The sequence below is a fragment of the Podarcis tiliguerta genome (assembly GCF_965153285.1).
Source record: "Podarcis tiliguerta genome assembly, chromosome: 14".
Classification (NCBI taxonomy): Eukaryota; Metazoa; Chordata; class Lepidosauria; order Squamata; family Lacertidae; genus Podarcis; species Podarcis tiliguerta.
In genome coordinates, this window is record NC_139547.1 from 50480601 (window position 1) to 50506081 (window position 25481).

The following is a 25481-nucleotide window of genomic DNA, read 5'->3' on the forward strand; positions in this document are numbered from 1 at the left end:
ACATGCACTCATTTATAACAATCATCATTTTGTGTGCAGAATCAGCAGTAGATAATGTGGTGTCTGGATGATACCCTGGCTGGGTCCCTTCCAGACCTCCTTGGAATCTAGTAGAAGAGGCTGCTGAACAAGTTCCTTTGTTACGATAATGGCTTTGGCTGGCCATTTAAGTATTGTGATTTGACATATCCAAAGAACTTGCTCTGTTGCCATAGAGACAAAGGGGTGGGCCTTTTCCCACCTCACCTAACTGGATGCCACACCATCCTAGGATGGAGAACAAGAGGCCAAGAGACCTGTGTATAGGAGAGTTGGGTGTGAGTTTTGAGCAAGGCTGGAAGCTGGGGACATAGAGACATGTCTGCTCTGTGCTGAACACAAGCTTCTAGCTTGGGGTTCCCTTGGAACCCTTATGGGGAAGCAGGATCTTTTTGGGTGTTAATGCTGTGAGCTCTTCCATCCTACACTTGGGCTGTATATATGTATAAAGAAAACCATGTATCCCAAAGACTCCACAGTCTCCATTGACCTTCATTCCAAGGAAACCAAAACCGCAGTAATCGTAGGCACTGCTGGGGTCTCTTGCTGCCTGGAGATTGGGGATGAACACAACAGTAGGTTACACAAGCATACTCACCCACATGGTGCCGTGTTTGTGCTTTCCCTCAGGAGCTGTCTCTTATCTGCAGCCATCCCAATGTTGCTAGACTCCAACTCCCATCAGCTGCATCTACCACGGCCAACTGTCAGGGATGATGGGAGTTGTGATCTAAAGCACAGAGATGGCACCAGCTCAGGGAAGGGCTGCCTTAGAAGAACACAACTGGTTCTGTGCTATTTCTGAGCTCGAGGCCTAACCAAAATGTATTTGGCAGCTCAGCTCATTCTCCTGCGTGAATTATCTCCGAGCCTCCCCACTTGAAATGTGCATCCAGCTCATTCCAGGAATAGAGTCCACACTTGTGACTTGGCTCGCCATGAAATGTTCAACTCCCAGGGCTATCAACCGACAGTGTGCTTCTAGCTAGCAAACAGCCCTGCCTTGAAAGGATTTATCAAGGAATTAACCCAGTTAACAATGCAGTACTATGGATGTTTACCCAGATGTGCATCCCACTGAGTCTAATGGAGCCTACCTCATTTATTACAACATTTTGACAGAGGTAGCGTTTGGCTCAAGGTCTTCAGAAGACGGCAGTTTCTTTCCGCTAAATAACAAAAGACAAAGCTTTTTATGCATAGCTTGAGAGATAATCTTAAACACATTTCTCCAATCAGGAGATACACCAAGATTCTTACAGGGGGACGTTTGGCAATCCAACATCCTTTTGGGGCTTCCTATAAGGGTAGTTGCTTAGGCATCACTTAAGAACAAAGGAGAGGACGCAGATTTGCAGGACATTAGCGCATGATTGTGTGCACGCATGCACACAAATTTTAGAATAATCACTGTCTTTTCAATAGAAATGCATGGCATCTTGCCATAGTGGGGAACTGTGTGCCATAGAATCATAGAATCTTTATGCTGCACCTACATGGATGGAAATGATCAGGAAGATAAAGAAGCCTCTGACTCAGATGCTGAAGTAGATGGTGTTGATGTTTAGTCGTTTAGTCGTGTCTGACTCTTCGTGACCCCCTGGACCAGAGCATGCCAGGCACTCCTGTCTTCCGCTGCCTCCCGTAGTTTGGTCAAACTCACGTTAGCAGCTTCGAGAACACTGTCCAACCACCTCGTCCTCCGTCGTCCCCTTCTCCTTGTGCCCTCCATCTTTCCCAACATCAGGGTCTTTTCCAGGGAGTCTTCTCTTCTCATGAGGTAGCCAAAGTATTGGAGCCTCAGCTTCAGGATCTGTCCTTCCAGGGAGCACTCAGGGCTGATTTCCTTCAGAATGGATAGGTTTGATCTTCTTGCAGTCCATGGGACTCTCAAGAGTCTCCTCCAGCACCAGAATTCAAAGGCATCCATTCTTCGGCGATCAGCCTTCTTTATGGTCCAGCTCTCAAATCTATACATCACTACTGGGAAAACCATAGCTTTAACGAAACAGAGCATGAGTGAGGAAGCTGTGGCCCAAGATGCTGTTGGATTCCAGCTCCCATCAGCCCCAGCCAGCACAGCCAATGAAATAACACGATGCCCTCACATTTTATTTGTTTATTTGGATATCTAAACTGCTTAAAGAGTACATAAATTTATAGCTTGGAACAATAAACCTATTAAGAAAAGGATACATCAAATAGAGGGCTGTCCTCTGTAAAGTAGGATACAGGGCCATCCTAGGCACACCTCTGGCTGTCTTTAGTCCGAATCAATGCTGTTCTTACATCATAGTATTGTAATGAGTTTGGCAGGGTCAGTTTGGATGATGCCATGGTGTCCCTTCCAAACTTGCTATCCTGAATCTGTGAGGGCAGGGTCTATAAGAGGAAACCTGTCAGACCAGTTCCTTTGCCTAAGTACTGACATCTGCATCTTAAAAGAGCGAGTTCTGTTGCCATAGAGACAGATCTGTGGGCATTTCCCCACCTCACCTGGCTAGATACCACAGTCATCCTAGGATGGAGAACAATGGGGGGGGTGGAGTTGTTGTTGTGTGTGAGCTTGACTGATGCTGGAAGCTGGAGACACAGAGGCCTTGCTCTGTGCTGGGCAGTGGTCTCCTCTGGGAGAAGCAAGATCTACTGAGGGGATAATGCTCTGTGCCCCCGGAGCCTCTTGGAACTTGGAGATTGAGGTCTGCACAACAGTATTTTAGCCAATGGCAGATGGCAAAAAAGATAGTAAACATTTGGAAAACTAGTTACAGGTAGGTAGCCGTGTTGGTCTGCCGTAGTCGAAACAAAATAAAAAAAATCCTTCCAGTAGCACCTTAGAGACCAACTAAGTTTGTTATTGGTATGAGCTTTCATGTGCACACACACTTCTTCAGATACTGGGCATGTGGCAGGTGGAATGGGAGTAATTATGGGTCTAAAAACAGCCAGTTCATCAACATGCCATATGTCTACCACATTGCTGCAGCTTAATATATTTTTTTATCATTCATCACAAAGTGACTGTGCTCATTATATCCATCTCCATTTCCACTGAGAAATGATCTTCGTATAACACTGGGATGCATTAAGGAAGAGACATCTGTTTGCCAGGCTGGTAAATGCAAATGTTTGGTTTACACTGTGCCTGCAGATTTCTTCTTTTTAACTTAAAACGGCACAAGTCCCTTGCAAAGTGCCCAGCAAGTCATTTAAGTAACAGAGTCCTGGTCGGTTCAAGGAGGACTACCAGGGTCTGCCTTTGGAGATATGATCAATATAAGGTTGGTGCCTTATGCCAACTGCAAGCAGCTCCAGTCACTAGGGTCAAGCCTGATAAAAACTGTGGTCCAAAAACATCTGGGCAGCCACATGTTCCCTTATGCAAAGGGGGCTGAGGTTCAACCACTGACATCTCCAGGCATGGCTGCAAATGTCCCAAATGAAACTCTGGAGAATCAGTGTAAACAACACTCAGGGATGGATTAAGACCTTTAGAGGCCCCAAGCACCTAAAATATTTTGGTGCACCCATATATATATATCTATTTTGTTGCCGGAAAAATCCGAGGGCTCCCTTGGACAAAAAGTAAAGACACCAACCAGAGTAAATTGGAGCAAATCAGCAGCCTGTAGGCTTGGCCTTTATTGTACTGTTGCAGCAGGGTGTTCCCCTCACTCGCAGGAGAGAGGAAAGACACAGAAAATGGTGTGCAAGACCTTATAAAAACTTTTGAAATTCCCATCCTCTAGGTCAAGCCCACCCCCAGAAACATCATGCATACATTACAGAAAGGAGGGGTTGAGGGAGGAGTTGTGGTGGTAACCTGAGTGTCCTGTCACCTGGCTGGTTCCCTTCTACCCCTCCCCATGAGTCATTCTCCGAAGACAAAAGGTAGTCGCAGTTTCCTGCCCCCTGAGGGAAGATCTGATCATGCTGAATCCACTCCCATATGCAAGTTCTTTGTGATCCTGATTGTCTTCTGTCTGGGATCATCAGGGTGGGCATAGCAACTGGGCAGGGCTCCTGTGGATGTGCTGGGATGTTCAAGGGATTATGGCTGGCCTGTATCAAACCCTCCCCATTTTGTAGTCCTTCCTTCATGGAGTAAAATAAAAGTGGAACAGTGCAAATCTGATGTATGGTTGATTTTCTATGAATTTATAACAGAAGTGTAGCGTATGTAGTGTGTGAGTGTGAGTGTGTGTGAAGTCTGTACAAACTGAATGATTGGGGGGGGGGGTTCCTGCTACAATTTCAAATTGTAAACAATAAGAAACCATAACATAAAATTTTATTTTTTGAAATGAAATGAAACCTACAGTAAGATGGAAAATGTTCGGGTTTATATACTTCCACTTTATTTATATTAGATAATTTTTCTCCTACTTTCTCTAATTGCAAAGCCTTTGATTAGATTCTCAAAACTTATGTAACACATCTGCTTCTATGCTTGGTAGAGATAAGGCACCCAGCCTGCCTTGTTGCGTAGTTGTTCTGTTGGGATTTTTAATAGACTTCAACTGAGAAAATGAACGCTCAGCTGAGCAACTTGTGACCATTAATGTTAAAAATCTGGCAATGGGAAATTTCTTTGGTGCCCCCGCCCTTCCCTTGATGCCCTAAGCATGTGCTTATTTTGCTTAACGGTTAATCCAACCTTTGCAACACTTGGTTAGGTGAACCAATGGGTCTGACCGCAAGCAGTTCTGGTCACCTCACTTGAAAATGAATATTGTAGAGTTGTAAAAGGGGAGGGCGTGGCAGCCTTTTGTGGGAGCCAGTTCCATAGTTTAACTCTGCATTTTGTGACATCATACATTTGTATCTTGCTTTCCCACCCAGCTGTTCAAGGTTGTGAACATTATCCTCTTCTCTCCCCGCTTTTATATTTGCAGCAGTCCTGCAAGGCAGGCTTCACTACAGTTGATGCATGTACATTTGTTGTTGTTTAGTCCGACTCTTCATGACCCCCTGGACCAGAGCACGCCAGGCACTTCTGCCTTCCACTGCCTCCCGCAGTTTGGTCAAACTCATGCTGGTAGCTTCGCGAACAGTGTCCCACCATCTCGTCCTCTGTCGTCCCCTTCTCCTTGGGCCCTCCATCTTTCCCAACACCAGGGTCTTTTCCAGGGAGTCTTCCCTTCTCATGAGGTGGCCAAAGTATTGGAGTCTCAGCTTCAGGATCTGTCCTTCCAGTGAACACTCAGGGCTGATTTCCTTCAGAATGGATAGGTTTGATCTTCTTGCAGTCCATGGGACTCTCCAGAGTCTCCTCCAGCACCATAATTCAAAAGCATCCATTCTTCGGCGATCAGCCTTCTTTGTTTTTGTTTTGTTTTTTTTTTAAATAATATTTTATTGAGTTTTATGACAAAAACTTAAAACAACAATAAACAAACCACCTCACAACAGCACCTAAAAGGAAAAGAAAAAGAAAAAACAGAAAAAACAGAAAAATAGATACTACAACACACAAACACAAAACAGCAAAATACAACAGAGAGAATAAACATATTAAAAACAATTTTTGTCTCCTTGTATTCTTTACATTGACTTCTTTCTCCGACTTCCCCAGACCTTCCTTCTCTGTATTCCAAATCAAATATTCTGTCTGCAAATTCTTTTCCTCTATCATATTTTAATTTTCTAATACTCTTAAAGTCTAGTAAATGGTTGCATTTCCTTAAGTCTGACAAAATATTAAATCTTTCTCTGATCACTTTTTCCCAAATACCCATCCGCCCTCAATCCGATGTCATCAAACGTTCATTATCTTATAATGTTTCTGTAAATAGTCCTTAAATTTTCTCCAGTCTTCCTTCACCGTCTCTTCACCCTGGTCTCTGATTCTGCCGGTCATTTCTGCCAATTCCATGTAGTCGATGACTTTCATCTGCCATTCTTCCAGTGTGGGTAGCTGTTGGGTCTTCCAATACTGTGCGATAAGTATCCTTGCTGCTGCTGTAGCATACATAAAAAATGTCCTATCCTTCTTGTGCACCTGTTGGCTAACCATACCCAGGAGAAAGGCCTCTGGTTTCTTCAAGAATGTGTATTTAAAAACTTTTTTCAGCTCATTATAAATCATCTCCCAGAATGTCTTTATCCTTGGGCACGTCCACCAAAGGTGAAAGAATGTACCTTCAGCCTCTTGACATTTCCAACATTTATTGTCAGGTAAGTGATAGATTTTTGCAAGCTTGACTGGTGTCATGTACCACCTGTATATCATTTTCATAATATTCTCTCTTAAGGCATTAGATGCTGTAAATTTCATACCAGTGGTCCATAACCTTTCCCAGTCAGCAAACATTATGTTATGACCCAAATCTTGGGCCCACTTAACCATCACTGATTTCACTTCCTCATCTTGTGTATTCCATTTCAACAGCAAGTTATACATTCTTGACAGAATCTTAGTTTTAGGTTCTAACAGTTCTGTTTCCAGCAGCTGATTTGGCGATCAGCCTTCTTTGTGGTCCAGCTTTCACTTCCATACATCACAACTGGGAAAACCATAGCTTTAACTATACGGACCTTTGTCTGGAAGGTGATGTCTCTGCTTTTTAAGATGCATGTACAGAAGGAGCAGTTATTCTTAATAGGGTGGGATGGGGAGTGCAGGGGCCCTAATCCACATACAGCGTCTGACGCCCAGGAAATCCTGTTGGCAGCCTTGGAAAGACCTCCTTGGGTGACCTAGTCACACCTTGTTTGCCTCTTATGCTGAATCCTCACTCCGCTATGAAACTCACTGGGTGACTTACACCAGTCACATCTCCCAGAGGAATTTACCTGCAGGGTCATGGAGCGGGAATAAAATGAAGGCGGAGGAAAACCATGCAGCCATCCATGGTAACCATCATCCAGCCACAATCTGACCCTCTAGCCCCAGAGTATGGCCTACTACTCTTTCCAGAGGGATGTTTTCCAACCTGCTGAGCTTCAGAACTTCTGGACTGCCTCTTCCTCACCTCCCCAGAAGGACTTTTTGGGCAAGGAAATTGAGGCATCCTTTCCCCCCCAAAGCGCCTGACCCTTAACACGCAGTCACACCATTTGCAACAGCTATCCAAAAGGGCACAATAATAATAATAATAATAATAATAATAATAATAATAATAATACAGTACACTGCACATCTGGCTGGGTTTCCCCAGCCACTCCGGGCGGCTTACACATAGCTGTCAACTTTCAGATTTGAAAATAAGGGATCAGCAGCCTCACCTGTCCCACGGACAGTCTACGGGATACCTAACAATCCAGGATAGCAGTGGGAAAAGACGCTGGAATAAGGGAATTTCCCGCAAAAAAAGGGAAGGTTGACAGCTATGGGCTTACAGTACATATAAAAGCAAAGTAAAACGTCAAACATTAACAACTTCCTGATACAGGGCTGCCTTCAGACCAAGCTAATCTTCTCTGTGTCCTTCCAATTTTAGTGTATGTGCTGCCAAAGGGAGCACATTTTACACATGCTCAGAGAACCGCTCTCCACCGAGTCCAGCACAGAGAACGGGCTTTCAGCTTGCAGGGTGTGCGTGTGTGTCTGTTGTCCCTGTTTCAAAGGAGACAAAACAAAAAAAATATTCTAGTGGCTGTTTTGCGAATGGCAGGAGCGAGGAAGAATGCCTTTCCAATACTTTTTTTTTTTAAAGCACGATTTATCTCCGAGCGTGGGCTGGTCCCCTTCCGCATAAAACCCCACCGCGTCGCCTTGCCTTGTTGCAAGCGAGCTTTACGACCAGGGAGACCCTCCCTCACTTTAATAGCCTCCGTCCTCCCCGCCCCGCTTTTCCAAGCTAAGCCACGTGGGAGACCCGCCGCTGCCTTCCAGCCCGGGGGCCCCGCGTCCTGCAATGTTGCAACGTTCTGAGCCCGCCCCCTCCCTCGGTGGGCGCGGCCTAAGCCAGCCACTCAGAGCAAAGGGGCGGGGCCGCGGAGAGAGGAGTTTTTAAATCGCGGCTGAGTCGCTGCAGCAAAGCGATCGGCGCTGAGCTTGGCGCGCTGGGAGGAAGGGGAGACCCGGGGCGGGGTGGCTGGTGCTGCTGTTACTGCTGGAGCAAAGCAGGGGAAGCCTTTGCAGGGCTGTTGTGCCTCGCGGGCACCTGGGCAGCGGTTGTCCCCCCCCCAAAAAAAATTGCACTTAAAACTGCAAAACCTCCGAAATCCGCGATGCTGAAAAGCTGCGGGAAGAAGCTTCTTCTGTCCCTGGTGGGCTCCATGCTGACCTGCTTCCTGGTGCTGGTGGTGGACCAGCAGAAGGGGCAGGTGCTGAGCCTGGGGGGCGGCGGCGCCGGCCTCCTCCTGCAGCCCTTCGAGGGCTCCCGCGGCGACGCGGCGGGCTTGCGAGCTGCATTGCCCTCGGGGCAGAGCCACCGCGACGTGCGGAGCTTCAGTGCGTACTTCTCCAAGCTGGCCCGGGGGAAGGCAGAGGCGGCCTCGGCGGTGGGAGGCGGCCCGGAGGAAGGGAAGGCGGCCAGGCCGCAGCTGGAGGACATTTCGCCCCAGGATGTCTTCATCGCCGTCAAGACCACCAAGAAGTTCCACAAGTCGAGGCTGGAGCTGCTGCTGGATACGTGGATCTCGCGCAACAAGGACATGGTAAGGAGATGGGGCCGCGGGTGCGGGTCTCTTCCCACCTCCCAGTTATGGGATGGATGCTGTGCATTTATTTTTAAATAAGATGACTGCCAACAAAACAAAAACCCGACCCACTGTTGCTGGAAGACTTGTGGTGGTGTTGGATGAATGCACTCTGTGCATGCTCAAGGGTACACTCGGCTTCGAGCATTGCTGGCGGTGCCAAAGCTGAGCTTTGGGTCGGGAAATGGGTTCAGGGGTTGTGCTGTGGAAACTCCCTCTTTTGGGGGTGCTGTGTTTCCGGGCAGCGTATCTTCCAGGCTGAGCCTTGACCTGGAAACGAGTTTGTGGTGGCGGCAAGGAAGCCCCGGGGAACCCGCTTCCGCGGGCGCAGAGGCCCCTCATATCGCTATAGCACCCATCCAGAAAGCGCGGGTTGCCTGCAGCGAGTGGGCGGCTGCTGCACGGTGCCAGCCCGTGCCAACGGCGTGCTAATGAGCAGGAAGGATGCGGGCTGGCGAGTAACTGCAAGCCCAGCGCCTTGATCTGTGCCGTCTCCGCCCTTGCCCCCCAGGGAGGGAAAGTGAGGCACGCTCCTCTGCCACAAGCCCACACAGCCAGTCAGCCTCCCTCCCTCCCTCCCTCTTTTGCTGCCCTCCTATAAATGGTTTCCGTCAAGGGAGGCTTATTTCGCTTGCTTGAGCGCGCGCACACACAGGTTTTCGTTTTGTTGCTTTCATTGTTTCCACGCGTTGCAGCAGTGCTTGCTTAAAAAGAGAGGTGTGTATCTGAAACTTGACATGCAATCCCTACTCTGAAATAGGCAGAACTGCTCTGTGGTTGACGCAATGGTGAGAGAAAGGCACTCTGCACATGCTCAAGCGGTCCCTTCCTCCCCGACTAACCCTTTTCAGAGTGTGGATGCCCTGTCAGTTACTCTAAATGCATTTCCCCCATGCAAATGGAGGCAACGGGGCAACATAACGTTATCAGTTGAGATTCTCTGATAAATTGAAAAGGGTGTTGGATGGGGTGAGAGATGCCTTGTTCTCCCTCTGGAGTCTAGTTTGCTCTAGGCAATTTCTACAGAGTTGGTCAAGGGGAAGTGTGCGCGCCCAAACACCCATATTGGATACCTGTTAGGGCAGACAGGCATTCAAGGTTTTGACTAGAAGAGGTTTCCCAGCAAGAAAGCATTGCACTGCACCACTGCAAGCAAATGTGCATGGAGTTGCCCCACCTGAGTCTTAGGCAGTTCTTGCCACTGTGGCTGTGAATGCTGCCCTTAAACTGCTTTGCTAGGAATTAAGTTCTGCAGCAGATCGAAGTGCCCCCTGTCCCAGTACAGACCAGATGTGATAATAGCACTTCAGAGACAGTGTGTGTCTCTGCCAGGGCCAGTCCAAGACATTGTGGCACCTGAGGTGGACCCCCAGACTGGTTTCTCCCCCCTCCCCACCAGAGAAGGGGTGAGGGAAGATCTACATCAGGATCTGCTATCCCTGTGGATCCTGCCACCTGAGGTGGTCACCTAAATTGTCTCATGGGTGGATCAGCCCTGGTTTCTGCTACATTTTAAAAACCACTTCCAGGCTTGATTGAGGGAATTCTAGGGGACTGTCCGTCCTTCTGTCAAAAGCCTTAAGGCACTCTGAAAACAAGGCTTCTCAGCCTGAAATGGCAATTCTAAGGGGGGTGGTTAACTGTTTGAATCTGGTGTCAGACCAGCTTACAAGGTGGAGAGTAGAGGGATTATTATTATTATTATTATTATTATTTAACACATTGGCTTGTGTAGCTGAGCATTCCTGTGACTGTTAAGTTATGTGGAGTTGGCCTCGTTCCCCTTAGTGCAGGCTTTGCAACGTGGTGGCAGCGTCCAGATGTTTTGGACCACAGCTCCCATCAGCATCACTCAGCCAAAACATCTGGAAAAGGCCAGGTTGGCAAAGCCTGTCCTATATAGCATCTCTGCAAGGGATCTTTGCAAAGGTTCTCCCTGGGTGTGACTGCCGGAGAGCTGCTTCATTATTTAAATCTGCTCCATAACAAGCTGATGGCTTGAATGACTCCCTCTTCTCAGGCTCCTGTGCCTGTTTATTCCCTCCTCCCCAAATCTTTCCCTCCCTCCCTCTTTCTCTTCTCTGTGTTCTCTCTCTCAGGAAGATTGGAGACTGAGGAGCATGAAATGCAATTTGTGTCGCTGGACTGGGCTTTGTCAGATGTAAAGCAGAGACTTAAGACCAGGCTCATTTGCATAAAGAAAAAGGGGAGGGAGGGGAAAAAAAGAATTCTCAGGCTTGTTTTAGAGCCAAGAGGGGGGATGTCTTCAGTCACCAAGTGCCCCCCTTTCCTAAACTGTGACTGGAATTCCAGGATGCCCCCAAAACAATTGGAGATGAAGAGTTGGGAAGTTTCGTGGCTTAAAAAATTAGCATTAAAGTGCTAGCGATTCTCAAAAGTTATTATTTATACAACCATCTTAATTCTCCAAATGCGGGTTCTTTTTTCATTCTGCCCCTGTACACCAACACAGGATGGGTTTTATTTTTACAGGTGGAGAAACTAAGGCAGGACAGAGAGAATGACTAAGCCCATTACTGATGGTGAATTTTAGCTCTGGTTTGATCCACTTTTGTCCTGTGGATCAAATTAGTGCCTGATGTTGCATCTATACAGATGATAACCTGGGAACCTGAAGTGTGCATGCAAACTACTTGGTAGCTTGCACACGTCTGCCACAACTCCAGAAAAATCTTACTGCTACCCTAATTATTTTTAAAGAAACGGGGTGCAAAAGAGACACGGAGGCAGTCATTTGCGCAGCACTTTGTAAACCCCCAGTTTTACAGTTTCCCCCGAACTCAGAGAAGTGCAAAAGCCAAAGGACAACTGCTTTCTGCTCCGTGTATTACCATGGAGAAGGCAGCTATCATTGACCACAATCCACAGTATCTATGATCTCCCTCTGCTGTTGGAGGCTAGGAATCCCAGGTGAGCGGAAGCAGAGTGCAGTTGCTCCTTCTTTCCGACTTCGCACAGGCACCTGATTAGCTACTCTGAGAACAGGATGCTGGTCTTGATGGGCATTGGATCTGGCAGGGCTCTCCTTATGCCCTTGCGCAGGGAGTAGGAATTGGATCTGTTTGCTTCAAACTGAGGAACGAGCAAAACATCCCTAGTGGTTCAAGCATCCCTAGTGATAACTCCATTAGCCTGTGGCAGCAGTGCCTTGCTACTGCTGAGCCATTGGTGACCCAGTTGGGTACCCGGGTCTTTAGAGCATCCTTCCATCTCTCTCATGGGCCATTTCTCATGGTCACTTTGCATCTTGGCCACCCAGCAGAGATGCTCCAGCGTGGATCTCTAGCCGTTACGCTGGTGTGGGAGCCCAGTGGGTGCCCCAACACCTACCGACAATCCTGGGAAAGGCTGGCCCCTTTCCCCCCTTCACGGATTCCGTCTTTCTTCTGGGTTTTTTGTTCCGCCTTGTTTGTCCTCTCGGCCTTCCCAGAGCCCAGCGGCTCTGCTCTCACGCTGTCTCCCCAGGCAAGCTAACAAAGCCCCTTTTCTCCCGGGGGCTGAGAAAAGACTCGGCAGAAAGACTCTGCGGCCGCTTGTGTGGTGCTTTTCCGTGGGAACGGAGGAGCGGAGGAGCTCGCCGGAGCTCACAGTGGCCAGGTCAGGTTGCCTAGAGATGTTGTGGGGTGGGGGGTGTCGGGGGGAAGTGGGGCAAAAATCCAGATTGCCTCTTCTTGGTGGGGTGGCTGAGTGACACCTCTCTCCTCCAGTGCTTGAGGTGTAGGCAAACTGAATTTCCCAAAGTCCGTCTTGCATCACAGCAGAGAGGGAGGGGAATTGGTGATATGTCCCAACCTCTCCGTGCAGATTTGCATTCTCAGGTTCAAATGCTGACTGACCTTCAGAATCCTGAAAGTTTTGCATAATACAGTGGCCTCTGGGGAAGACTGTAAACTCGCCTTGCCCACCCTCCAGATTATTTTTGAGGCTACAGCTCCCATTAGCCCCAGGCAGCATGACCAAAATATCCAAAATATCTGAATGGCACCAGGATGAGGAAAGTGCTGTAAGCCAAAGCTTTGTTCAAAGGAACTCCTTTGATGGATGGCGCTGGGCTGTGAAGGGTCAGGAAATCTTGGCCTTGCTACAGTGCAGACTTATACTAGTTTAGGGGTGATTGGCACCGTAGTTTTGTGCAGTGGGGGGGGAACCAGAGCTAGGGACTTCTAATGGAATGATCAGCTGGCTGCCTTGTCAAAATGCCCGGCATTCTCTGGGATAAACTCTTACAGTTAAAAACTAGCCTGTAAGCTCCACTGATTTGTAGGAGCTGACTCTTTGCTCGGAGGTAGCCTAAGTTTGCAACAGTCTTTTCTCTCTGCACCCCCAATATCTGTTCTGTTTTTAAGTGGATCGGGGCTCCCACACTTCCGTATCAGTGCTGATGTGCTGCAAGAGTAGCAGGTGATGGTCCTTTGTGGATATATCTAAAACATTGAGCATGTCACATTGTGAACTGGATCAGACAAGCAGCCAGGCTCACAGACTCTTCTTCCTCCTCGTTCCTGGAAGAGGTTCAGAAAAGGGAGAGCCACATGAATCAGGTTGGGGAGCAAACTCCGCTGGGGGGAAGGGTTACAACATCTTGGGCTTCCTGGTTGCTGGGGGGAAATGAGGTGAATAAGGGAGGATGGTGGCAGAGGTACGTAGATTGAGGCATGTTGTGGTGGAAGTGAATTGAGAGAAGCTTTGCTCTGCATTGGAAGACAACCTAAACACTGGGAGATTCAGCACAGACCAAAGGAAGTTCTTCACAGAATGCTATTTTGTTGTTGTTGTTTAGTCATTTAGTCATGTCTGACTCTTTGTGACCCCCTGGACCAGAGCACGCCAGACACTCCTGTCTTCCACTGCCTCCTGCAGCTTGGTCAAACTCATGCTGGTAGCTTCGAGAACACTGTCCCACTATCTAGTCCTCTGTCGTCCCCTTCTCCTTGTGCCCTCCATCTTTCCCAACGTCAGGGTCTTGTCCAGGGAGTCTTCTCTTCTCAGGAGGTGGCTATGGAATCTGCCAACACCACATGTAGGGATGATCGCCCACAAGGATGGCTTTGGAAAAGAGTATTAGAGCAATTCATGAAGGATAATCAGTGGCCATTGGCCATGATTGCATCCTGCCTCGTCTGTTTGAGGCTGAATGCCAGTTGCGGGAAATCTCAGGTGGGGAGACATTGTGCTCAGGTCTCACTTGTGGGCTTCCAAGAGGCACCTGGTTGGCCCCCCGGGAGAACAGGAAGCAGGGCTATGTGGATCCAGCAGCCAAGCTCTTCCTACAACCTTTTAACAGTTGATCTCTTGCTAATCATGATGTACCCTCTTTCTGGGGGGGGGGGAATCGAGTTGACTGTAGCCGTGGGGCCTCTCTTCCTCCTCCTCGTCTTCTCTGTTCCACATTCGCACAGCTTCTCTGTGGCATGGAGCCTTTTACAGGCTTCAAGCAGAGCGGGGAATTCCTTTGGAATTGCCACAACTGCATCTTCCCATGTGGGGGGGAATACCTTTTCACATTTTGTAATGGTGAGGGGTGTCTCCCCTGGACTCAAGACACGCTTCAGTTCACGTACGTTGCCGTTGTACACATGTTCTGCTTCAAAAGTCAACTCTGCCATCATAAGAGCATAAGAAGAAGGTCCCTCAAGCCCAGCATCCGGTTCTCACAGTGGCCAACCAGATGCCAGTAGGACACCAGCAAAGCCAGACCTGAGCACAAGAGCAACTCTCGTCTCCTGTGACTTCCAGCAACTGGGATTCAGAAGCATCACAGCTTCTCACCATGGAGGCAGAGCACGGCAGCCCAAGACATTTGGGTATCTGAGGCAAACCACAGAATGGCAGCCCCTTTCCCTCCAGGGATGATGGGGTGAGTGAAGATCTACTTCAGAACATGGAAGGAATGGCTGGCAAAAGGCCCCCGTGAGAGGCAGGGAAGGAAAGATCTCCCAGGGTGAAGGAAGAAAGGGAAGCTCTCTTTCTGCGTGAGACGAGGGTCTTGGACACTGAAGTCCAGCTCTGAGGGCCTTCTCGGTGGTGGCTCCTGCCCTGTGGAACGCCCTCCAACCAGATGTCAAAGAGAACAACAACTACCAGACTTTTAGAAGACATCTGAAGGCAGCCCTGTTTAGGGAAGCTTTTAACATTTAATAGGTTATTGTATTTTAGTGTTCTGTTGGAAGCCCCCCAGAGTGGGTGGGGAAACCCAGCCAGATGGGCGGGGTATAAATAAATTATTATTATTATTATTATTATTATTATTATTATTATTAATTTTTATTATTTATTATTATTTATTAAGATTTCTATTGGGAAAGGGCAGAGCCTAGTCTAGTAGCCATTGATAGCCTTCTCCCTCTTGAGTTTGCTCATCCTCTTCTAAAGTCATCCAGTTTGGTGACCCGTCGTTGCTTCCTGCGGGAGTGAGTTCCACAGTTTAACTAGGCATGGAAAAAGAATCTCTCTCATCCTGGATCTTCCAACTTTCAGTTTCAATGGATGTCCATGATTTGGAGTTCGAGAGAAGCTTTTCTCTGTCCGCTTCATCCATGCCCTGTGTACATCTATAAACTCCCACCCATGTTGCTTCTTGCTTGCCGTTTCTTTGAACGAAAGAGTTCCGAGCGCTGCTGCCTTTCTTCACAGGGAAATGTCTCCATGAAGATTGTGTCGATGAAACAGCTTTCCCCCTGGCCTGTCCCAGCTGCTGACTTATACTGTTCTTCAGCTACACTGGCACACTGCCCTACCATGGTGTGTTGGGTGGCATCCTGGCATGGCCCTTTCCGCATTGCCGCCTCTTGAGTGAAGCCAACCAGCCGGCCGGGGGGGGGGGGGAATCATGTCAGCTTCACTGAAGTTCCTACACTGTGTCTTGTTGTCAAACTATTGCCATGTGTTCCAGTTCTGATGTGCCCACCTGCCCTTTCCTTGTGTTTGTGTGTAAAGGGAAATGACTGGTGCGTAGATCATAGGGAGCTATTTTGGAGTCGAGACCGAAAAGAAAGGAGAGCTTAACATGTGGAAAAAGCCCTTTGCAAATGTTTGAGGGGAAAAGCTGCATCTTTGTTTTCCAAGTATGCACACCGGAAGCAGAAGGTGGGGGAGTCTGCCTTAAGGGGTTTATCTAAAGCACGAGGTCTTTCTGCCCTCCCCCATCAACCTGCCATTTATTAAACATCTCCCTGAAGCTTCTCCTTCCTCTTTTAGCTGCATTCAGGCTGTTTGCAAAAGTGGTTGTGAGATGTTAAGATCTAAAACCTTCCTTCCTGTAGTTTGAATGCAAAGAGCAGGCAGCATGTTCAGGTCTTAGCTGTGCTTCAGAACCCACAAATGTGCAGTTGACTTACCCTATTCATGCAGAATGACCAAAACGTATAATTTGGCAAATGAGTCCTCTCTCCATTGGACCTGGCATTCCTAAGAACCAGTTAATTCCCCAAATCATGAGAAGGACTTCCTAAATGAGCCTTTTAGGGATGCTGGTTCACGTGGTCTTTTTTTAATTGCACACACATAGGTAGGTCAGGAGAATGACCTCTTGGTCCCCTGTTGGCTGACACCATCCCTGAGCAGGCCTGGACAAGTGAGCTTTGTGACCTTGGTCCTGTTGTGTGGGGAAAAAAGAGTAACACAATGAACTTTGTTTCAGGCTTGTAAGTGGTGACTAGCCTGATCGCCTGCCTGGTGAGTAAGAATCTCCTCTGGGTGACTAGGCAGTGAGAGCTTTACAAGAGGGTCCTACTTTGGCCAAATCCCAATAGCTATTTCCTGCAGATGCTCAGTGCATTTGTATTTATTTGATGAAATTTATATACAGTCATACCTCGGGTTAAGTACTTAATTCGTTCCGGAGGTCCGTTCTTAACCTAAAACTGTTCTTAACCTGAAGCACCACTTTAGCTAATGGGGCCTCCCGCTGCCGCAGCACGATTTCTGTTCTTATCCTGAAGCAAAGTTCTTAACCTGAAGCACTAATTTCTGGGTTAGCAGAGTCTGTAACCTGAAGCGTATGTAACCTGAGGTACCACTGTACTGCTTGATTGTTATTAAACCACGATGGTTTACAAGAAATAGGAAAATTTTAAATAAAAACAGTTAAAACCAATTTAAAACACTTCATGGTAATTTCAGTTAACAGTAGAAAAGACTTGTGCAGTCTCTTTTTATGTTCTTATGACCAGGAGATGGTGGAGGACTTTGCAGTAAGCTTGTAACTTACGTTTAGCTTTATGCACTAGACAATCAATAAAGGGGCGGGGCAGCCAGAAAAAAAGATTTTGGCAAATCCACCCACCATTGCACCCAATCTGTTTTGAATATATACAGCTTGGGCTTTAGGCGCGACCCCCAGAACGTAACCCCCACATCAGTTGAGGGCATACCGTACTTCCCCACAGTGTCTTGCAACAACCGTCCATATATATAGCCAGAAGGCAACTGTTTAGTTCCAGTAAATCAGCTCTGACTGTGTATGGTTCCCCTTTTACCGCCACCCCGCCGGGGTTTGCTGCCACGTAAACTGCGTACGGAAATACCCTCCCAGACACCAAAGCTGCTAATAACTTGAGGGCTTGGTGATGTTTCTAGCAACTCTCAGCAGGCACCGCCAGCGGTTGACCGCCGCAGTTAGAATAACTTTCAGATGAGAACCCATAAAGAATTACTTTACGTATGGAGTGTAGGCGGTTTCATTTGACACAATGCATGCACAGGGACTAGCGGTTAACACACTGTGCAATTGGATCCTGCCCCTTGTTTTGTGCACAAAGCAACTTTCTGACCTTGCACCTATCCGTTTCCTGCTCTGCCTCTAAATGAAGATCTTGCACTTCTAGTAATGGGATAACAGGATCGGTTACCTACTGCAACCTTTTCAAGAGTGAGCAGCCCTTAAATGAGTGAAGCTTTGTTAAAGAGCAGTCTCTGCTTATGGCAAACACACGCTCAGAGATGCTCGTAGGTTAGGAAGCAATAAAGTTGTCCATTGTAGGAAATTTATAACTTGGAGAAAAGAGTTTGCAGTTCTAGTCTCACCAGCTGGTCTAGAGAAGAACAAGACAGCCATGCTTGCTCCTTTGCTCTCTGAAGACTGAGAAATGTGAGGAGGAGGAAGTTGTGTGCAGGATGCAACCCGAGAATATCGGTCTCATATGAGAGAGGGCAGGAGAGGGTTCGTTTCAAGAGGTTAAAGATATCTGTCCCTCACCCCATCGGTTTAAACCATGGGTAGGCAAACTAAGGCCCGGGGGCTGGATCCGGCCCAATCGCCTTCTAAATCTGGCCCGCAGACAGTCCAGGAATCAGCGTGTTTTTACATGAGTAGAATGTGTCCTTTTATTTAAAATGCATCTCTGGGTTACTTGTGGGTCATAGGAATTCATTTCCCCCCAAAAAATATAGTCTGGTCCCCCACAAGGTGTGGGGGACAGTGGACCAGCCCCCTGCTGAAAAAGTTTGCTGACCCCTGGTTTAAGCCCATGAGAAAAATCATATGCTCTAAGGTGAGTTGCACCCAAACTTCCAACAGCTGGACTACTTAACTCCCATTTCTGCAACACACACCAGCCATCATTTCCAGCTTTACCATTGTGAGACTTGTGATGTTTTGGCCTACACCAGTGTTCCCACTTGGGTTCCCAGCTGTTTTTAGACTACAACTCCCATCATCACTACCTAGCAAGACCAGCGGCCAGGGATGATGGGAACTGTAGTCCAAAAGCAGCTGGAAAACCAAGTTTGGGGGACAGTGTTCTGCAGTGTGTCCATCGATGCCGGCTGGGGCCAATGGCAATCATAGTCCAGAACATCTGGAGAGGGTGCCAGGATGGCGAACAGCTGGCAACGAGGACTCACATTTTCTCCCCTTCCTAGCTTCTCTTCTGCATCCCGCTGTAAACCAACCCCCGGCAGAAGCTCTTCCGATGATCTAGCCCCGAGGGGAGAGTCCAGTCTGTGGTTTGGGGCTGCTGTTGTTTTTTGGAAGTGGTTTCTTAAGAATTGTGGCCGATTCAGTGTGGAAATACTCTGAAGCCAGAGGGGAGGGGAGAGGACTGCAATGCCAGGGAGCAGTTGGGGGGAGGGAAGGAGATGAATACAGATGCAAGCTAATCCAAACTTAGCAAATTCCTGCTGAGTCGAGGGATTTGCCTTAACAGGATCACACAAGAAATCGTCTTAGTGTGCAGAGCCGAAGAAGAGAGACCTCAGCGCCGAGGAAAGCGGGTGGTCTGGGTTTTCTGCCACTTGCAGGCAGCGCCAGCTGCAGATCCTGGGGCTGCCCCGGGTCCAGTGGTGTGGAAACAAAGCTGGCATGGCCCTGGGATAGCCAGCCCTCCTGGCATAAGATTTGGTCGTTGGAATGGGGTATTGCTCGATCTTTAAGCAGAATTTTTTTTGGACTAGCTTCTCCCTGGCTGCCATGTACATCTGCTTCATCTTCTTTAAAATGAGCTGCCAAGAGTCAGGCCTGCAGGGGATCCCTGCTGCCACCCCCAAAGCACATTTGCGCTCCTTAGTCCTAAAATGATCACTTTAACTTTAGCTCAGCAGAAAAAAACCACCTGCTTTGCATGGTTCAGTCTCTAGCATCTAGGGCTGCGGAAGACTCCCCACCTGAAATCCTGGGGAGCTGCTGCCAGTCAGTGTGGGCAATGCCAGCTGTCTGATCCAGCATAAGGCAGCCTTATGGGTTCCTATAAAGAAGGGGCATAGCTTAAGGGTAGAGCATCTGATTTGCATGCAGGAAATCCCCGGCATCTCCTATAGGGTTGGGAATGTCCCCTGCCCGAAACCCTGGCTGCCAGTCAGTGTGGTCACAACTGAGATTGGTGCAAGAGCAGCCTTTAGAAGCCATGAAAGCTTGAGATTTTGCTTTTGTGTGCATTGCAGTTATTCAGTCCCATGTCCTATGCTCATCCAGACATGTGATGGAATAGAAGTGTACACACACACACACACACACACACACACACGTGTGCGTGCGCACAACCGCCCATCATGACTGACCTGCTCCATGTTCTCTTTTGCAGAACGGTTAAATAATTGCCTTGCCCTCCCCTGACTTTCCTCTCTCCGCAAGCCATGCATTTGCCTTCGGGACAGCGCATTCCTAAGCAGCTGCAGCTCCCAAATTTTCATAGCGCCTTGGCTGGAGTCCCTGCCCTGGGGGTTAATAGCTAGCTAGGGTGCGTGCCATGCGCTCCGCACATGCCCCACAAAGCCCGGTGCGCTTCTGTGTACAGAAGAAACAGGGCTGTGTTTACTGTTTACACTCCAAACACAGGTGTGAGCCCTGCCCGACCGGATCCAGTGACCCGGTGCTCCCAACCAGTTCTGGCCACTTTGCTGGGGCAGAGTGGGAAGGACTTTTCAGTGGGAGCCCAGGTCCTGTCTCCCTACGGTCCTAGGTCTGGGGGTGGGGGCTGCTGAGTGCCAGCGATTCCAGCTAAATTTAGGAGTGGGAGATTCCCAGAGCTGCACCCCCACCCTCATTCCAGGATAATGGAGACTTTGCATAGATTGCACCTCCCTTTTGCACAGCTCCAAGCCTGCTTAAAGGGGGGGGGGGGAGAGATAGGAGATCTGGACAGGCCAAGGGAAGGGCTCCTTTCAACAGTGCAGAGTTAACCCTATGGAATCCTTTTCCCACCTGTGGTGGAACTGCCCACCAGTATTCAAATTCTGGACTATAGCTTGTCACCAAATGAGCAAAATGATCAAGCATCCCAGTCCAACTTCATAGAACTGTAGCGTTGGGAGGCACCCCCTGAGATGCAGAAATCTCAACTAGAGCACCCATGGCAAATGGATTTGTTTAGTAAGTCTACGAGGGATGATCAGCTGAAAGCTTTGAGCCCTCGGGAACTGTTGACATGGATGCTGGCAGCTGCCAGAACCTCAGTTGCCCCCAAATGGAAAACCTTCCTGGATTTGCGACTTTTGCTTTGTTGTGAAAATATGTGGAGTTTAGCATTAGCTGAAAAAAACAACAACTCATAAATGACATGTTGCCCGAAGCTCGGAGGACCTGGGAAAAAATAATTCTGGGATTTAAGTTTACATGCAGCAAATAGACACATAGGGCTCCCTCCTCACTGCACAATGTAAAATGTTGGCTTACCCAACGGTCGCAAGTCCTTTGCCGACTGAATATTAAGACTCTCACAGGTATACTGCACTGCTTTTTTGTAGCTGTAGCATTTCTATTGTATTAATTGGTCGGATTTACTTCAATAAAATATTTTGTTTAGACACATCCGTGGGAAAGAGAAGGCTGCCTGTGACTACTGGACACATTCCCACTGGTCCATCTGTAGCTCAAAGTTGCCAACACTGGCTGGCAGCAGCACTCCAGGGTTTCAGGAAGTCCCTGCCTTGATACTGAACCCAGGATGTCTTGCAGAGCAGGTGCTGGACTGCTGAGATGCAGTTTGTTCAGCACGGTTGGCTTGCCACATTCTCCCCTTCCAGGCTGGCTTCCTGGCCCAGTTGTCCCATTGCCTTCATGCTTTGCCAGCACCCTATCTGGGGGGGGGGGGGAGGAGGTTTGATCTGTGCATAGTGTCAGCGCTGCTAATCGGCTGCCCTAGGCGATGTGGCATTTCCATTCAGGGCTCCATAATAGCTCTTGAAACCAAAGTCCTGGAGAGGCATCTGTGGAGTGCGGGGTGTGTGTGTGTGTGTGTGTGTGGGAGAGATGTGTGGGCATCTAATTGCACAAGGCCCTTCATTGTCCTGCACTGCGGGTGGGGGGTTATTAAACATAATAGCACTTAAAATTAGAGGGTCTTCCAGCTTCTCAAGAGCAGAGGAGCAGAAAGAGAGGGAGGGAGGCAAGGATCGGGGGCACCTGTGTCTCTTTAGCAATGCCTTGCAGCCCCATGGCTCAAGATCAAATCCTGAGAGGGGTCGCAAAAAAGGGTTTTGCCTTTTGCAAAGAGAAAATGGGCTGCTCCAAAACGGATGTCTGCGTCAGCCTGTTTTGTACACAAGGGCTGGGTTCGAGTTCTGTCTTTTCAGTAAACAATGCCCCAGGCAGAGGCTTTGTTCCTCCAGCTGCTGATGTCTCCCCCCCCCCCTTTTCTTGGCACCAGGGACTTTTCCAGCTGTCCTGGAGAGAGACTGCAAAAGGGACTAGAACTATCCAGCCCGACTGGTCCGCCCATCCAGTGGGAATTTCAAAAGTGCAGGCATTCTTGTAGAAATATCTGCTTGGAGCCATTTGGGGTTTAAATCTGCAGCCTCCCCACCACTCATGATTAGTGCTGAAGGTGTTAGCAGAGGTGGGGATAATCTTTGGAAAGAAAGTCCAGACTTTCCTGCTATGCAGGACTGCGCAAATCAGAATACATATCCCACTTCATCTTTTTTTGTTATTAAAGTGGTTGTTGTGGAACCAATTTCACTGGTGGAAAAGCTGCTTTCAGGCATGTGTGGGTGATTGTGGGGTTCACAACTGAGGGAGTCAGTGGAGGTGCCTTGGTCTGAGGTCATGGGAGGTCAAAGACCCAGTACAATTTCTGCAGCAGGGTCTAGGGCTGGTATTTTCCATGAGGTCTAGAAACTTTTGTCCTTTCAAAACCAAAGCAGATTCTCCGAGAGCCAAGTCCTTTGCCAGACCCTGTTCCAGTTTGTTTCAAGCATCACATCCGGTTCTTCTCGGACCTCGAGCACAGACACCACAGATCTACAAAGTACAGTGGTACCTCCGGTTATGGATTTAATTCATTTTGGGGTGCTATGCGCCCCCTGAAAAATCTGTAACTAGAGGTGCTGCTTCTGTGCACACACGCGGCGCGATAGAGCGCTTCTGCACATGCGTATACACTTCCGGGTTTGCCGCGGCCGTGACCCAAAGATTCTGCAACCTGGAGGTTACGCAACACGAGGTACCACTGTAAAGACAGCAGGCAATTTTGCGCCCCCAGGGCACTGACAGATCTAGCTGGGAGCACGCTCTCCTCCTCCAGAAATCAAAATGGGGTGCACAAGAGAGACTGTGCGTCATGCAGTTCTGCAGAAAGGCAGGTCATGGGGTTAATTTCATCACACTAAATTGCTTCAGTTCCTTAAACTGAGATTGCTGTCTCTGCAGAAGTGGGCGGCGAGGGGGAAGATTTCTGCAATCGCAAGCTGCTCACATGGCTTGATAAATCTTGCGTGCGTCTTCCACCTTCCTGTAGATACTTTCGATGGCTGCTGTGAAATGTGACCGCAAATGGCAAGAAGAGGGAAAATCCCACCCCCCTTGTACCCATCCGCTGCCGCCTCCCTGGGGCCTCGCTGCTCTCTGCTGGGGGGGGGGGTTGCCCTTTGCCAGTCCTCTTGCGGGACTTTTTCTCTACTTGCAGTTCTTGGCCTTTGCCTCTGCCAGGAAGGGGAAATGATTCACAAACCAAAAGAGAAATGGGACCAGTACCAAGGGCAGGAGGAGAGGGAGAGAAACAGGCTCTCATTGCTCAGCTGGGCCTAAGTCATTCTCCTGCTGACCTAGTGGCAGAGCTGGTGGAGCTGTGGTCTTGCAGCTGCTGTCTGCCAGACACAACTGAGGCAGCCCCAAGTATCCCTGAAGGAGCGTCTCCACCCCCATCGTTCTGCCCGGACGCTGAGGTCCAGCGCCGAGGGCCTTCTGGCGGTTCCCTCCCTGCAAGAAGTGAGGTTACAGGGAACCAGGCAGAGGGCCTTCTCGGTAGTAGCACCTGCCCTGTGGAATGCCCTCCCGTCAGATGTCAAGGAAATAAACAACTATCTGACTTGTAGAAGACATCTGAAGGCAGCCCTGTTTAGGGAAGTTTTCAATGTTTCATGTTTTATTGTGTTTTTAATACTTTGTTGGGAGCTGCCCAGAGTGGCTGGGGAAACCCAGCCAGATGGGTGGAGTATAAATAATAAATTATTATTTATAAGTAAAGGACTGGTTGATCAACCAACCAACCTTGTCCTGGGGTTAACAAAGGACACTGCTGAACGGCAGTTGATTGAGGGCAGCTGGGTGCAGCATCTATAAGTTGTCGCTCCCCACCGAAATACCATCCTCTTCTCCCTGCCCACTTTCAGTATGGATCTACTATTTGGTGTGGGGGTGTGTCTTGGGGTGGGGGTGTTAACTTACTGGTTTTTCTGCAGAAATGACAAAACTGGATTAAATGGGGAAATAAAGGCACTTTGATGCCGGTGACATTTGCAAGAAAATGTGCATGCATGTGCAGCCCCCAGGTCCAGAATAAACTGGCAAGGAGTGTGGATGCTTCTGGTCCTGTTCATGCAGATCCGTGCACCCAATGCAGGCACATCAGTGCACTATGAAGACTATAGCCTGCCGTTTCAGCAGGCCAGCCTTCATACAACTGTGGTGTATGATATAGCACACCATATAGGAGATGGGGCGCAGTGTTGTCTTTGCCTCCTTCTGGCCCTGCTCTGCGCGCTCTCCCAGTTCTTTTGCCTGGTTGGAATGTGTCCTTGAACTAAGGCTCCTGGTTTGCCTGGACAGTGGCGTAGCGTGGGTTGTCAGCACCCGGGGCAAGGCAAGTAATTTGCGGCCCCTAACCTGGGGCAAGGCAAGTAATTTGTGCCCCCCCCCCGCTGCACTGTCCCTCCCCCAGATAGTCCCTCGCTCTCTCTCCACACCGCACCGCACGCCTGGCACCCTCCCCTCCACAGTGGGCGGCGACCTGGCGGCTCGGCTCGGATTCGCACAGCCAGCACTGCAGTGAGAGAGAGTGAGTGAGCCAGGTAAGAGCAGAGAGCTGCGAGTGCGAGCGCCCCCCCCCCAGATGTTGCGCCCGGTGCGGCCGGCCCCCCCTGCACCCCCCACGCTACGCCACTGTGCCTGGACGGAGAGAGAGTGAGAGTGAGAAAGAGTGTAGAAATCTTTGTGATTTTTGCACGGCTGCTGCATGAAAGTTAAGAGACGCATCCATTGCTCTGCTTCAGATCTTGCCCACAGCTGGCACACAGCCCCCCCCCAAAGAGTTGACCCACAAGGAAACACAGCCCTCCCCCCTTCCTGGGCTGCTCCCTCCTGTTGCAGAGAAGATCCAGGCAGAGAAGAACTTTTTGCATGGACAGCAGCGGAGGTGTTCTTTGGCCTGGGTGCTCAAATCATCCAAGAGAGGCCCATTGCCTTACCCGGCCAGGGATTGACCACCGTGTTTTATGTTATATATTTTATACAATGCTTGGTGGTGGAAAATGCTCCAAGCAGAGTTTGGAGCAAAGGAACAAAAAGCTGGAAGGTTTCTGCTGCTTTAAGAGAGTGCAGGTCTGTGGAGCCTGGCATCTCCCTGAAGGTCTGCTGCCCCAGTGGAGTCCGGCTGGCTCTGAAGCAGCATTGTCCTGGGCTTTCTTCTGGTGGGTGTCTGCTATTGTTCCTCGGGGCTCTTTTCTTTTTTTGCATCCTGTGTTTCTTTAAATTGCAGCCTTCAGAAACAATGAAGTTTCCTGCGTGTCCCCAGGCCAGGGTCCTCAGACAATGCCGCCCACTGAGTAAGCACCAGAGAGGAAAGAGAAACCCTTTTTCTTAAGCTTTAAAAGCTCTCGCTTGGGATGGGGAGGGGAGAACAGCAGCAGCAGCAGCAGCAGCAGCAGCAGCAGCAGCAGCGGAGAGACGCACTGGGATCCTTGCTGGGAGGGCTCTGGCCTCCAGTTTAAAGGGTGCTTCCCAGCTGGGAAGCTGAAAAAGCTGCCTGAAGCCTCCCTCGGGTGTTGGGTCAGATCCAGAGCAGGGACAGTTGCATTTGACTTCAATGGGACTTGTCATAACTAACATTCCCCCATTAATTTCA

At 49.0% G+C, this 25481-nt stretch overlaps 1 protein-coding gene across 1 annotated transcript in view; it reads left to right on the top strand.

Moving 5' to 3' along the window:
- The first annotated feature begins 8025 nt into the window (after positions 1 to 8025).
- Positions 8026 to 25481, top strand: part of LFNG (LFNG O-fucosylpeptide 3-beta-N-acetylglucosaminyltransferase) — a 32256-nt gene continuing 14800 nt past the window's right edge. Inside the window, exon 1 of the mRNA XM_083413679.1 lies at positions 8026 to 8643. Coding sequence (XP_083269805.1) covers positions 8215 to 8643 — 429 coding nt within the window. The 5' untranslated portion in view covers positions 8026 to 8214. The remainder of the gene's footprint in view (positions 8644 to 25481) is intronic.